At 36.7% G+C, this 15,573-nt stretch overlaps 2 protein-coding genes and 1 long non-coding RNA gene across 3 annotated transcripts; all 3 read left to right on the plus strand.

Annotated features, from left to right (window-relative positions):
- Positions 1-12: 12 nt before the first annotated feature.
- On the plus strand, positions 13-3,150 carry LOC132172275 (uncharacterized). Its single transcript, XR_009439129.1, has 4 exons — positions 13-214; positions 1,031-1,081; positions 2,301-2,527; positions 2,633-3,150. It is a non-coding gene; the product is annotated as an uncharacterized LOC132172275 (long non-coding RNA).
- A 6,904-nt stretch (positions 3,151-10,054) lies between these two features.
- Positions 10,055-10,890, plus strand: LOC132168999 (probable disease resistance protein RXW24L). Its single transcript, XM_059580091.1, has 2 exons — positions 10,055-10,683; positions 10,776-10,890. The coding sequence occupies exons 1-2, from the start codon at positions 10,055-10,057 to the stop codon at positions 10,888-10,890; spliced, it is 744 nt and encodes a 247-aa protein (XP_059436074.1).
- A 4-nt stretch (positions 10,891-10,894) lies between these two features.
- Positions 10,895-13,286, plus strand: LOC132172651 (putative late blight resistance protein homolog R1B-16). Its single transcript, XM_059584185.1, has 2 exons — positions 10,895-12,743; positions 12,928-13,286. The coding sequence occupies exon 1, from the start codon at positions 10,928-10,930 to the stop codon at positions 12,401-12,403; it is 1,476 nt and encodes a 491-aa protein (XP_059440168.1). The 5' UTR covers positions 10,895-10,927; the 3' UTR covers positions 12,404-12,743; positions 12,928-13,286.
- The last annotated feature ends 2,287 nt before the right edge of the window (positions 13,287-15,573 follow it).

Raw genomic sequence — 15,573 nt, forward strand, 5'->3', positions numbered from 1 at the left:
CCCATTCTCCCTCACTCTTTCTCCTTCCACACACCCACACACACGGCCTAGATTGGGAGAGAAAGAGCTGCAGATTGAGAGAGAGAGAGAGAGAGAGGGGTACTGCTGGCTGGGAGAAAGAAAGAGAAAGAAGAAGGAGAAGAAAAAAGAAGAAAAAGAAAAGAAAAGGAAAGTGACGAATTTGAAGGGGGTTTCCGCCATGGGTGCTTGAGAGGTAAAATCTTTAGTCTTTCCTTGTAATTTTCATGTTACCCATGAGATTAGAAGCTAGAAATTGTGTGGATTTGTGAGGCTTTGATTTGGGTCCGAAAATTAGGGTTCTTGAAAGGAATTTTGGGGATTTTGTTATATGGTTGAATCTTTAGTTTCTCTTTTAATGTTTTGTTCTACCCATTGAATATCAAGCTTGAAAGCATGTTTATTTGGGAAATTTCTAATTAGGTCCAAAAATAGGGAAATTTTAATTAGAAGCCTAATTCCTAAAATTAGCTTGGGTTTTTGTGTGTAGTAGATTGCTATGCATTATTCAAATTTTGAGTTATTTAATTAATGGGTTGAAACTCCAATTTTTACTTATTGGTAAAGTATGGACATAAACCATAATTTTATATAGTTTGAATTAAATTGGGGCTTTTGGTATGTAAACACTAGGAATGCTATTTAAATGGGTTAATTACATTTAAAGTGTTAATTAACCCTAGGCTTTCATGGGTTTAATAGAAATTGATGAATATGGGTTTAGGTTCTAATGTCATATTAGAATCATGGTAATTATTGTAAGTGTTTATGAGTATTATAAATTGGGGTAAACGACATGAGAATGGATATATACATGTTAGGTATGATAAGGGAGTAAATAAGTATTTAATGTGATAAGTAGTAAATAGATAAGTATGATAGGGTCATAGAATAATAATTATTGGGTTAACTAATGGAGCGTGATACTTGTAGTGCTCAAGTATCTTTATAGAGTATGAGTTGTTAAGCTAAGAATAAAGCTTAATTATGTGTTTATGTTGTAAATGTTTAGGTGTATCGCGGTTGAGTCAAGAGTTCACCGGAGGGTACTCAAGCGAACAAGGTAAGTATTTTACTTATTGGGCAAAAGGGGTACTATTTTTAAAGTATAAAAGATGTTTTGGTTGAACGATTGATATATGATGTTTTGAGATACTATGACTAGTGATGATGCTTCATGAGATGTGTTGGATGAATGTTTGATGAAATGTTTCTATGAACTCTATGGGTTTGCAAGATGACGAGATGATTATGTTGTTATGAGCATTGATTGGTTTACATGATTTATGACATGATTCTATGATTTTATGATATGAGTTACGATAGCACATAAGTTCAATGATTCGTCGACATATGCATGATCATGGCATGATCAATGCATAATGGAAATCGGGGTGACAACTTCGGTGGTGATTGAGTACGGTCTCACTACCGTGAAGTTAGCCCAATGCATAATGGAAATTGGAGTGACAATTCCGGTGGTGATTGAGTATGGTCTCACTACCGTTGAGCGGGCCTCATATATGACTCTGGTGGTGATTGAGTATTATCTCACTACCGAGAGTTGGCCTCACAATGGAACTAGTACAAGATGATGAGCATGAGCATAAGCATGCATAGCATATGATTGTATGATGATGATGATTGAATTTGTATGATTTTTACACTAGACGTATCAATATGCATATGTGACTGGTATGGGACGGAACATATATGTATATTGTTATGGCTAGACATTGCATGATGATTTACTTATATTTTATCGTTGAACTACGTATCTTGTAAGTGTGAACAAAATTCAATTGTTATTTTTGATAAAACTAGTAAGTTTTATACTACTGAGCGTTTCTATTTTATGGAGACGGCGGGCTCATAATTCCGCTTGTATCATGAGTGGTGGTGATTCCTATGGTGCAGACGATGTTGTTGATGCAGGTGCAGAGACAATAGACGATGACCCTGTGGCCATGTATCTAGGTTACCACGGTGTCTGAGGCCTGGATACATTGGGCGTTTATTTTGTTGGACTAGTTGATAGCCCACTTTTGTAGAGCTTTCATGTATATGCTTAGGCATTGTTATTTTGTATATGGCTCGTGTTATATGTGACACTTTTGTAAAGTCATTCTTTTGTATGTAAGCTTTAATCACTTAGATGTATTAATTAGCTCTGATGTGATACATATGTCTAACGCTATTTATTTTCCGCTGCAAAGATATGAACTCTGACAAATCTTTAATGATGCATGTAACTCTGTGTGGCATATTATACTGTCAATTAGGTTAATGCATGGGTTCATGGCATACTGCGGTATTGCCATGCCACTGTGACAATCCGCTTCATTGTGGGGAATGCTTTTGAAAAAAAAAAAAAAAAAATTAGTCATGTTTTATCAAGCGGGTCGTCACAGTGTCGCTGCTTCGCTGCTTGCTATTAGGGTTTTCTTTCATGCGGCCCCACCGCGTCGAGCTCCCACGCCCCCTACGCGGCGGTTTTCGGCCTGCACGGGTCCGGCTCCCTTTCAGCTATCGTCTTCCCATTTTATGCTCATTTTCCCTGCTTTGGTGGTTCCTTGTTGTTTTTTCCATTTTTCTTGTTTGTGGTTGTTTTCAGGCCCTGCTTTGCCAGTCTTCTCTACGCCTGTTTGCCGCCCACCGTCCACTGTTGGGCCTTTCGATGCGTCCCCGCCGCGATTAGCTTCCAACGCCCCTTCGGTTTTCGGTTCCCGGCATGTGCGTGATCGGAGTGTGTTGTTTCTTTACTTGTTTTATTTCCTTGTTCTATTGCTTCTTTAAGATGTATTTGTGTTTTGGCATATGTTTTTTCCCTGTATTGTTTAATTTACCTGTTTTGTTCGGCTTGTAATAAGGTTCTTTCCTCTCTCACTCGATCTATGTCGCCTTCAGGTTAATTAGTTTTGGTCCAGACTTTTGGGTTGTGAATGTGATCATTATCCTAGCCTTTGGGTCGAGGAGGAAGAGTTTCGACATGAGTCTTTCTGCTCTCAGGGTCGAAGAATAATTGCTATCCATGCATTTGGCTGAGTCTGTCTGTCACGGATCTAGTATGAAATCTAATTTTAATCATGGGTTAGCAGATTGGTCTCGAATCTTGTATTAAATCAGATAATCTTGTAGTTTTATGCTATGGTTGTTTCAGAGCTTTGCTCTCTGATATAAGAGCTTTATACTCGTAGTATTATTGATTGAAATGTTATGTTTTACTAAAAAAATTTTTTTTAAAAAAAAGGTAATATTGCAAAGGCAGAATGATAATGGGTCAGAGCATCCCACCCTTAAAATCCCCTTACACGTAGGTCTCAATAAAAATCTCATCCCCCCTCCCCCCGGGCACCAAAAGATTGACAAAACAAACTACTTGTCTTTGAATATGATCCATTTTAGGCACCAAGGAAGCATTTTCCTAATTCACACGTTTGAAAGAATCAATTTTGGACTTGTCAAATTCTTATGCGAGAATTGGTCAAACTTCTATGTATGAGGCCTTTATTTTCAACTTTCCTGTCAGTGTGGGAACTTAGCAAGTGGTTTAGGTAGAAATGAAACAATATTTCTCAATGGGTGCGGTGGAATTGAAGGCGTGTTGCAATCCAATATTTATGAAGACAGCTGTTAGAATTGAAGGCGTGTTGCAATCTAATATTTATGAAGACAGCTGTTAGAATTGAAGGCGTGTTGCAATCTAATATTTATGAAGACAGCTGTTAGAACAATTTTCGGTATAACAATTTCTGGTATGACGTGAACAACACATTCTTTGAGGCATTCTCCCCGTTCCTATGATTGTTGCAAAATAGTAAGAGCGTCAAAAGTTTTGCTGGTGTTTATGCCGAAAAAACTTCAATATCTAAGCTCATATGATTTTTAATTTTTTCAAAATTTATTCATTTATTTAGTTTTTTTTTTTTTAAAAAAAAGGTTGAAGGTGTGGGTGGTCGGCCACCCACAACAGGCACTGGGGTGATCGAGCCACCCCTCAGGGCCTCGTGGCGACCGGTGAGGCCGTATACCATTGGAGTGTCAAGACCATCCCGGTAAGAATTTGGGGGCGGCGTGACCACCCCCAGGTCCTGCTATGGGTGGCTGGCTTCCCACAAGATTGTTTCTCCATTTTTTTAATTTTTAAGTTTGAGAGAAAATTAAAAAATAAAAAAATTGATTTTTTTGAAAACTTTGTCTATTCCCTCAAGAATAATTATTCATCTCATGTTTTAGAGAAATAGATATTCCTTTGCATAAGGGATTAGTTATTCTCGTGAGAATAACTATTCTTAAAAAATAAACATTTACCAAACAAAAAAAATAATTATTCCATAGGAATAGTCATTTCATTCCAGAGGTCTATTCCGCAAATTAAATAGACCCTAATAAAAAAAATAAAAAAAAAGTAAATTTAATTCTATTATGTTATCTCTCCTATGCTTATGATAAAAGGCAACAAATGCATTGAATCAAATAATAATGCAAAGGCAGAATGATAGTGGGTCAGAGCATCCCCACCCTCCTTTAAACCCGTACATGAAGGTCTCCATAAAAATCTCAGTGAATCAGAATGTTCAAAGTTTACTATACAATGCATTTCTTAATTTGGGTCCCCCCAGAGATTGACAATAGAGAACAAACTAATTGTCTTTGAATATAATCCATTTTAGGCACCAAGGAAGCATCTTCCAAAGTCATAGGTTTGAAAGAATCAATTTTGGACTTGTCGCCTAAATATTAGGGTTGTTTGTTAAGTAACACCCCCCCCTCCTAAACACTATTCACTTTATTTTTCAAAAAAATTAACATACAAATATTCTCACTTTTTATATCACACCATTTACTTTTTACTACTATTTAAATAAATAAAAAAAAATCAATACAAAACAAAACTTTTTCACTTTTCAATACTATTTTTTCACTTTTCTATACTAATTATTACACTCATTTTGTTTTCTTACCAAACATGAACAGTTTCATGGTAATGGATGATGGTTGCTAAACACACTAGATTGCAAAAAGCCTTGAATTCCAGCACACCAATCCTCTCTTCCTCGAAGTAGCATGAATTTGAAGAAATACTAGTAAACCCCATTGAGAAATAAATATTGTTTCATTTCCACCTAAACCGACAGGAAAGTTGAAAATAAAGGCCTCCTATATATAGAAGTTTGACCAGTTCTCATGAAAATTTGGGTTGATCGTCAAACAGAGCCTTTAGCATTCACACTGGTTTATCTAAATTTTTAAGTAAAATGGCTAACTAAAACCTACTTTATCTAGTTTAGCTAATAGGTTTTGAAAGACACCATACATTTTATTATTTATTTTTTCTCTATATTATTTAAAATATATATTTTTTTTACTCTTTTTTATCTTTTTCTATTTCTTTTGTAAGGATTGTATTTTTTCGACAATATTTCTTTCAAAAGGTCTTTTTTTTTTTAATTTTTAATTTATTTTTTATTTAACGGTCGATCATTTTTTAAATGGTTATATATATTTTTTTAACGCAATAAACTCTCAATTCAAATTGCATATGTATGTAATGTAACCTAGACAAATGACTTTAAGCTGGAGAATTTGTAAACAATTTTTTAGGTTGAATATATCTGAAATATTGAGCTTTGGCCGACTGAATCGGTGTTCGGAGAGAGAGGGATGGTGAGTTGCAATGAGAAGAGAAATCTAGAGAGGATGATGTTGGGCTAACGAATTTGACAGAGACGGTGAGGATGGGAGGGGGAGAGAGAGGGATAAAGAAGGGAGTGAGCAAACATTAAACAAATCATCCAATGTAGTTTAGTTATTTTGAAGCTAATCTGTTAGAGACAAAAAGGAGCTTATAATAGTTAAATATAACTATTATGAGATGTTTAGTTATTCAGCTTTTAAGATCTTTGGCTCTAATACTATGTTTGTCTCATAAGTTTAAATTTATTGGAAGAAGTAAATTCAATAATTTTATCAATACTTTAACAACATTTGTTCTAATACCATATTAAATCAGTACTTATCTTAAAAACTTACACTAATAAAAAAAAAAAAAAAGTAAATTTAATTATAATATGTTATCTCTTCTATGCTTATGATAAAAAGACATCAAATGCATTGAATCAAGTAATATTGCAGAGGCAGATAATGCATTGAATCAAGTCAATTCAATCATTTTAGGCACTAAGGAGGCATTTTCCTAATTCAAACGTTTGAAAGAATCAATTTTGGACTTGTCTCCTAAGGCTCCATTTGGCAATCAACCTAAATTTGAATTGGTTAAACCTCTATACATGAGGCCTTTATTTTCAACTTTCCTGTCAGTTTACGAACTTACAAGGTGGTTTAGGTGTAAATGAAACAATATTATTTCTCAACGGGGTTTACTAGTATTTCTTCAAATTAATGCTACTTCGAGGAAGAGAGGATTGCTGTACGTGCTGGAATTGAAGACATTTTGCAATCTAATATTTATGAAGACAGCCTTCATCAGTCATGGATTGACGACGCAAAGAGCGAGTGTTGTAGTTGGGAGCAGGTCACATGCAACTCTATCACCGTTCACGTGATCAAACATTCTCTCTATAACATAAAGCAAAGAAAAATACTATACACACTCTCAAATGTACATTTTTTGACATGCTAGTAAAAATCACTACAAATCAATTTAGGCGAATATTTGGAGAATGGTGGTATTTCAATCAAACATGTGTGAAATGGTTTTTTCCGCTCTCTCGTAGAGTTCCTCTGAACCTTTGGTTTTCCTTCTAGGTTTTTTCTATTCTCTGCTTCTTGCTTCCTGCTCTTTGGTTTTAGTTATGGAGAATATCAATCCTGAGATAGCTGAACTGATCAACCACACCTCTGCTCTTGGTTGGTCAGATACACCTCCCACTTTGGTTGTCCCCCCTGTCAACCCAGTTACATCCCCATCCCTCATGCTTGTGGGAAAGATATTCTCATCTCAACCTTTCTCAAAAATTACTATCAAAAACAATATTTTGCAAGCCTGGAAATTTCTGAAGTCTCTAGTTTCTGAAGACAGAGAAGATAATATGATGGTTTTTACTTTTGATAACTTGGAAGATCATAACAGAGTTTTGGACTACTCTTCGTGGAACATCAAGGGTTCACCTCTCTTTCTTAAGAGATGGTCTGTTGAGGATGCCATTGAAGATTTGGACTTCAATACAGCTGCTTATTGGGTGCAAGTGCACAATCTCCCGTTGGAGTTGATGACGGTTGAAAATGCAGAGAATATTGGCGTAAGTCTGGGAGAGTTGTTGGAAGTTGACAATCTGGATCATTCCAAACCAGCTAGGAAAGGTTTTTTACGTTTTAAGATTATTCTTAATATTTTGAATCCCCTCAGTCCGAGCTTCACTTATCATAGGCTTCCCAAAGCTCCTCTTTGAGTGCAATATATGTATGAGAGACTTTCGGATTATTGCTATTCTTGTGGAAGAATAGGGCATCTCTCCTTTGCATGCACTGTGGAACCTCGTCCTCCTGATCATGGGAGGTATGGACCGTATGGTGATAAGTTGAAGGCTAGTTCTCCCAAAACTAGTAGAGTTGTTCAACTTATTAAACCAATGAGTCAGTTTTCAGATGTTCTCGCCATTGTTCCAGCTTCAAATAGGTTTTGCACTGAGTTCACTCTTTACTCAAATCCGAGTCATTTTCCCCCACCCAACTCATCTCAGCTGAGTTCTACCAGTTTTTTTCCCGTTTCTCAAGGTACCAATCCCATCCCTTTGAGCCCCACTATTACTGCACCTACTTTAATTGGAAAGTCCACCTTTGTCAATTTTCAGCCACAGCAAGTTAACTCCTCTTTAATGCTTACCAACGTTGAGAAGCTCACCTCTCTCAACCTTCACTTCCCAGAAAACACGTGGCCTACTTCTGCCCATTCTCCCTTGGGTCTTGATCCTTCTAGTTCCTTATTGACCAACTCTAACTCTAAGTTGGATTCTGAGGACTTTAGTTCAATCTCAACTTATTTACAAACCACTTCTTCACTTACCTCCACGTGTCCTGCTATCTCAACAACTTCACCCACTTCTACGACAATTCCATCTTCCTCTTCTACCCTGTCCACCATTTTATCTCACCCTTTATCCGACCTGAAACTTCCTCGTCATCCCAACAACCCCTCAACCAGGAAAAGGTTTCACCTTTATTCTAAATCCCTCCTTACCAAAAAACTTAAATCTGATTTTTGGTATTCAACCAAGAATTTTGAAGATGATGAGGTTCATTGTGAGGATGGACAGAGTGGTTTTCAGTATTCATATGATTTTTTAGTTAGCCAGTTAAAGGCAAATGATTTTTAAAATAAAATATGTGGTTTGGCAATAAAATGATTTAAAAATATGTATTTCTCATATGTTTAAAAAGTACATGGTATTAGGCCTGGGTATCGGTCAAAACGGTCTAGTTTTGGCTATTATCGGTTATTAACCGATAATTTTCGGCTAAACGGTTTATTAACCGATACCGGATCAATAAGAATTTTAACCGAAATTATCGGTTATAACGGTACATGATTAAACGGTTTGATTAAATCGGTTTAACCGTGGGCTTTATATTGATTTATTTTGTTGAGTAAAAAATGAGTTTTTTTGACTTTTGAGAGCCCAAATACTTTTTGTTGAGCTAAAATAACTTATTAAAAATGAGTTGTTTTAGAGCTCAAATACTTTTTGTTGGGACCCAAATATTTGTTTTTTGGGCTAAAAAATGAAGCTTTTTTATATTGATCCACCACAACTTTTTATCTATTATAAAATACATTTTTCCAAAGCAAATGGACTAATTAACATAATGAATGCTAATTAGACTAATAAAACTAGTTAATGAAAAATGCTTTCACCACATCCAATGCCATCACTAAAAAAAAAAATCAAACCTACCCAAACCCAAATTAAGATAAGGTTACATAGGTATATATATAATCCCAAAACTACGTCGTTTTGGCATCTCTACTTAACGGTTTATATCGGTTAAACGATTAACCGATATGAAATTTCTAAACAGACCGAACCGAACCAATAAGCAAACCGGTATAAAAAATTTAACCGATAAGGATATCGGTATATTGGTTTGGTCGAAACCGGTACACGGCCGGTAATCGGTAGCCGGTTAATATGTCCACCCCTACATGGTATTGTCCTCAATGAGTAGATCAATTGGTTTGAGGCCACACCTACCATGCTATAAAGTGAATCGGAAGAAAATGTATGTTCTAGAGGAAACAGAATATTATTATCTATGCAATATCCCAACTATCTAAGAGCACTCCAGGCCATGAAGCAAAAAAGACCTCACATTTGGCTAGTTAAAGTGGTTAAGAGTTTGCTTAGCTTAAACATTAATGCAGCCAAGGGTGAATGGCTCTAGCACTGGTGCCTCATAAAGTCATATATGGGGTCAGTTTGTGAAGTATCCCTGTAGAGTGGTGATTTTTGGCATACCGGCGTGCTTGAACAATAAGTACGCTGGTGTTAAAATATTATTAATTCTTTTTAATGTTCAAATAATATTTTATAATATTTTAACAACAACGTGCTTACTATTCAAGCACGCCGGTATTCCAAAAATCACTACTCCTCCCCTGTTATTTAAGGTGCAATGATGGTGTTTTGTAATTAGGGAATCGATCTTACGTGTCGGCAACAACATCGACCTCATAAGAAACGATAAAAGGATGGTGAGTAGAAATAGCACTACTCATCTTTACTTTTTGAAACAACGTGGAAATGCCCAATCAACCGAAAATGATGGCTTCTCTGTAGACCTTTCTATGTCTTTCCAAGAACCAAATTGAGCAACCCTTTCTTCACATCTCTGAGCTAGGGTCTGTTCCTGGATCCTTCCCTCTTATTTCTTTTTCTCCTTAATTATCACTACCTTCTGCAACCAAGAAACAGTAAACACCAAATGCAGTGCGAGAGAGAGAGAGAGAGACAAACAGTTTGTTAGCAGCTTTCCAACATTTCTAGCAGATTTAAGGGAGGCAATATTATAAGGAAATATGGCCGACCATGTTGTTAATTCCCTAGTAGAGTACTTGTCCCAGCAACTCGAAAAGGAAGCAAATTTCTTTGGTGGAGTGGAGGATCAAGTCAAGTCACTCCATAGGGAGCTTAGGCTGATAAGTATCTTCTTGGAGAGCTCCGTGGGGAAACGGAATGAGCATCCAATAGTGAAGGAGGTAGTCGGACAGATCAGGGAGGTGGCTTATGAGGCTGAGGATGTTATCGACACGTTCATCCTCAAGGTTGTAGAGCACAAGAAGAGGAGCTTGATGGGGAGGATGCTTAGTAGCCCCATGCACGCAAAGATGCTCCGAGATGTTGGAAGAAAGATTGCACGCATCAAGAACGAAATCAATGAAATCTACAACAATAGAGAAAGGTATGGCATTATTGAAAGAGCCACAGAGAGTGTAGATGCAGCGGCGGCAGCAGCGGAGGCACTACACAAGCGTAGGAGAGAAGTCGAGGAAGATGACGTGGTGGGCTTCGTTGATGACTCATCGACAGTGGTGGGACAACTTATTGAAGGGGATCATAAGTTTGATGTCATTTCGATCATTGGAATGGGAGGCCTGAGGAAGACAACTCTTGCCCGGAAAATCTACAATAATGTTTGCGTCAAGAGGCACTTTCAGCGCTGTGCATGGGTGTATGTATCTCAAGATTTTAGAACTAGAGAGCTCTTGCTTAAAATTTTGAAAGAGATGCCAATCCCAGATCAGCGGAGAACACTAGAAGATCAGTTGGGTGTAGACGAATTAAAGGAGAAGTTGTTCAAATGCTTGCTAAGAAAGAGGTACCTAATAGTCATGGACGACATCTGGAATACTGAAGTCTGGGATGAAGTAAGATCTGCTTTTCCTGATAACATGAATGGAAGCAGAATATTGATCACCAGCCGCATAAAAGAAGTAGCTTCACATGCAAGCTCTACTCCACCCTACTTTCTCCCATTTCTTGACAAAGACGAAAGTTGGGAGCTCTTTAGAAAGAAAGTGTTTCGGGGAAGAACATGTCCTCCCGAGTTAGCAACTCTAGGGAGAAAAATCGCAGATGATTGTCGTGGCTTACCACTTTCCATTGTGGTTTTAGGGGGCCTTTTAGCAAATAAAGAGAAGACATACCGAGAATGGTCCAAATTAATTGGCAATGTAAATTGGTTCCTTACTGATCAGGCTAATCCAATCTGCAAAGACATTTTGGCCTTAAGCTACACCAACTTACCACGACGTTTGCAACCATGCTTTTTGTATTTTGGTGTATATCCGGAAGACTTTGGGATCCCCGTAAGGCAATTGATCCAGCTATGGACAGCTGAGGGATTCATACAGCCCACGGGCAATAGAAGCATAGAGGATGTCGCCGAAGACTACTTGGAGGAGCTCATTGATCGAAGCTTGATCCAAGTGGGTAGCAGGGCGACAGATGGAGGCTTAAAGATATGTCGTATTCATGATCTTCTGCGAGACCTCTGCATATCCGAGAGCAAGGAAGACAAATTTCTTGAGCTACTTAGAGCCGGTAACCTTTCATTCCCCATCAAATCTCGTAGACTATCCTTCCATGGTGATGGTAGCTTTCCTCTATACAATGTCCTAAACTTCTTTGATCCTCCATGTGCTCGTTCTTTGTTGTTATTTGGCAAAGTCAAAGATAGAGACTTGAATTTGTTCGTCGAAAACTTCAAGTTGATTTGGGTGCTTAATTTGGAGCACTGTATAGTACTCCACTCCATTCCCAAAAGCATAGAAACAATGATCCACTTGAGGTACTTGAGGATAACATTATCTGAGTCAGTAAGTGTTATTCCGGATTCCTTTGGTAACCTTAGGAATCTAGAAACACTTGTCATAGAGGGTGGACATTTAGAAGATGAATATCATCCAGTAATTCGTAGGGTAAGCGGGATATTTAAGCTGCAGCGCTTAAGGAATCTGTATCTGAAAGAGTTTCTGCCGTTGCCTTACCATTTGGATGAAGTTCTATGGAACCTCCAAGTCCTTTCCACTTCAACATGTTGGTATGTTGGAGAGCTTGCTGGCGAACTGGACAAGTTTCCTTGTGTTAGGGAACTAGAAATAAAATTTATCTACAAGGGGTTGTTTTTTGAAGATGACAACAAAGCAGTACATTTTTTGGAAAGCCTTCATCATTTACATTATCTTCAAAAATTGAGAATCGATGCATTCACAATACCTCCTAGGGATTCGATTTCATTTCCATTGACAATCACTCAACTAACCTTAGAAAATACTCGGTTAGCAGATCGAAGGTGGCGGCATGACAGTGCTGGGAAACCTTCCCAATCTTCGGATATTGAAATTAGAACAGTGTTACGATATTAGAAATCTGCACGTCTTTGGAGATTCATTTCCTAGACTCGAAGTCCTTGAATTGCGAAGTTTAAAAGATGTTAAAGAATGGAAACAAGAGGAAGGTGCAATGACATGCCTTAGATATTTGGTTATCAGATCATGCCTTAAATTGACAATGCTCCCTCCGGAACTATGGAGTTTGACTGCCTTGCAAAAGGTGGAGGTGTTAGATCCCAACTCAGAATTGGAACAGATGCTTCGAGGATTGCAGATGACGTTTAGGTGTAAGCTAGTGATCGGTTCAGCTCATTGACAACCCTCGTCCGTGGGTTCAAGTACTGATATCATCCAATAATGACCCATTTTGCAGGTATACTTTTATTTCTCTTTTCATTTCTACTCTCACTTTTAGCATTTGCAGCAGCACCTAATTATAAATATGTAGTCCTTTGATCTTTTCGTTATTGAAAACAATATATATATATATATATAGTCACTAATTAATATTCTTTTTGTAAATAAATTCATCAATTTATTTTATTTTATGATAATAGATAACTTCAACGGAAATGGAAACAGTATTATGATGTTCATGCAGCCCCACGGTTTTCAGGAGGTAGAGGGATTGATGGAGAACTAACAGCTCTATTTGGCAACCCTTATTCTGTTGATCGAAGACTTTGGTTTGATAAGGCTGGAGTTGTCTGTTTACTTCCCCTGTTTTTCAGCACATGAAGGATTCTTGCTACAAGAAGGAGAAGAGTCACCAAATAGAGCTAATTAAGAGTCATCATTGTTATCTTCTTGAGGCTTTGGTGAGACTCCATTGCCACCTTGTTCCCATTGTGTGTGTTTGGTGCTTTTGTTTGATCCAAATAACGTTTTTGTGTGTGTAAGAATCAATGGTTGGAATTTTTTTTATATAAGGTCAAATTTTAGTTAATTTATTTAATTGCAGCTCTAGGAATTGGAAAAACTCTACATTATTTAAGTTCATTTATTCTTCACTGCTATGATAAAAGGCTAATAAACCACCCCTTAAGGCAAAGCACTCTGTCTAACCTTACAAAAGAAAGGAATACAAGCATATATATCTATGCCTCAATCTTCAAAGAAATATATATGTTCCACTGTTCCAATAACCAACACAAAGATGCTTGCATTGCATGTCGTCTTATAATTGGAGCATCATGCCACCTTGCCAATAGGAGGGTTCTTTTGAACCTCGGCACTATATTCAAACAAGCTTCCATCGAAGCAACGCCTCACAGCTTCTTTAGCTAAGAAACCTTCGTCATCCTTTGCAAGAACATAAAGAGCTCCCCATTCCAGTTTACTTGCTATCCTGAAACAATATATAAGTAGAGACTAATTAACTACATGCACGTTTAAGAGGGTTTCTTCGTGTGCATGTTAAATCACAATATATTCAAAAAGCTAAAACGGATAAAAAATGATTGATTTAATAATTTAATTAATATTTTAAAACACAGTGCATAATGGAGAACGAAAGAGATAGAGAGACCAGCCAAAGAAATCAAATGCATTACGGTTAGCCGGCCTCAGTCATGTGCCAGAGCTCCCGTAGTGTAAGCTTGTCAGGCAGTGTACAACATATTTGTTGAACAGTTCTCAAGATGTGTGGGGATGAACCTGCGATAAAATTGGGGACATTTTAGGGTTTATTAGGAAGCTCTATATATAACTTGTATGATCTGGCTATCCTATTCCTATCAAGGGGAAACCACAATATCCTATAACAATTATATCTACAACCAAATACCATCTATATATTAGACACCATGAATATTAGATTGCAAAATGCCTTGCCAGCACACCAATCCTCTCTTCCTCGAAGCAGCATGAATTGGAAGATATACTAGTAAATCCCATTCAGAAATATTGTTTTATTTCCATCTAACTACCTTGTAAGTTCGGGCAGCGATAGGAAAGTTGAAAATAAAGAACTCCTATATAGAAGTTTGACCCGTTCTCGTATGAATCACTTGAAAATTTAAGTTGATTGTTTTAGCATTCACATTGGTTAATCTAAATTTTTATGTAAAATGGCTAATTAAAACCCATTTTATATAGTTTGACTAATAGGTTTTTTGAAAGGCACCATACGGTCTATACATCTGTTTATCTATTCTTTTTCTATATTATTTTAAATATTATTTGTTTTTGCTCCTTTTAATTTCACTGTTGAATTAATATTTGCTTTTTTACGGCAATTTGTTAATGATTTTGTTTTAAAAAACTTATGTATCTATAACTACTCTTTTATTTTAGTCTTCACTTCATAATTTCTCTATATCACAACTTCATCATCGTAGTCAACATTATGAACATTGACAAGCAAATCTTTCAATCATTAACCAAATTAAACTCTGAGTATTATTGCACAGGTGAATCTTTGGCTCTTTCAATTCACTTCTTTATGTTTGTTTTGTTTGCTGCTTTTCTCTCCCTGAAATTGTTTACAAAATAACCGAATTGATGCCCTCATTTTTCTCGGTGGACACAAAGTTTTCTCCAAATTGGATTGAAAGAATTTTTTTTTTTAACTCGATCTATATATTTGTTATGTCCTTTTAACATGTGTTCTCACAAGATTTTATATTAGCCATTACAAAACACATGGTTTTTTAAATAATATGTGAAAAACACGTGATTTTTTAATAAAACTATTTAAAAATAAAATGAATTGGAAGAAAAATATATGTCCAAGATGAATATCATTCCTACACAGAATATTATTATTTCTACAAATATCACTAAGAGCAATGTAGCAAAAAGACCCTACATCCGGCTAGTCAAGGTGACTAAGAATTTGCTAAGCTGCTACATTGCTAAGCTCAACAATCTATACTTAATAATAAAAATAAAAAATAAAAAAGTCATTAATATTAGGCTATTAGCTAAAATTTAGTCATACATGATGAATGGCCGGAATATGAATGCTGTAGCAATGGTGCCCCTGGAAGGCTGGAAACAGCCAACATATGGGGTCAGTTTAAACCGTAAGGGTCATGAAGTATCCCCGTGGTTCACGGTGCAATGAATCAATGATGGTGTTTTTTAATCGGGGAATCGATCTTACATGTCGACAACGAGGTCGACCCCAAAAAAGAAAAGGCAAAAAGGATGGTGAGCGGAAATAGCACTATTTTTTTATTTTATAGGGAATCCATCGTTGA

This window comes from Corylus avellana, chromosome ca2 (assembly GCF_901000735.1).
Source record: "Corylus avellana chromosome ca2, CavTom2PMs-1.0".
NCBI lineage: Eukaryota > Viridiplantae > Streptophyta > Magnoliopsida > Fagales > Betulaceae > Corylus > Corylus avellana.

What these genes read in the sequence shown, in the direction of transcription:
- LOC132168999 (XM_059580091.1), top strand. Translation starts at nt 10,055, where the DNA reads ATGGCCGACCATGTTGTTAATTCCCTAGTAGAGTACTTGTCCCAGCAA. An exon ending in AATAATGTTTGCGTCAAGAG is followed by an intron (nt 10,684 to 10,775) that starts GCACTTTCAGCG and finishes TGCCAATCCCAG; the next exon opens with ATCAGCGGAGAACACTAGAA.
- LOC132172651 (XM_059584185.1), top strand. Translation starts at nt 10,928, where the DNA reads ATGAATGGAAGCAGAATATTGATCACCAGCCGCATAAAAGAAGTAGCT.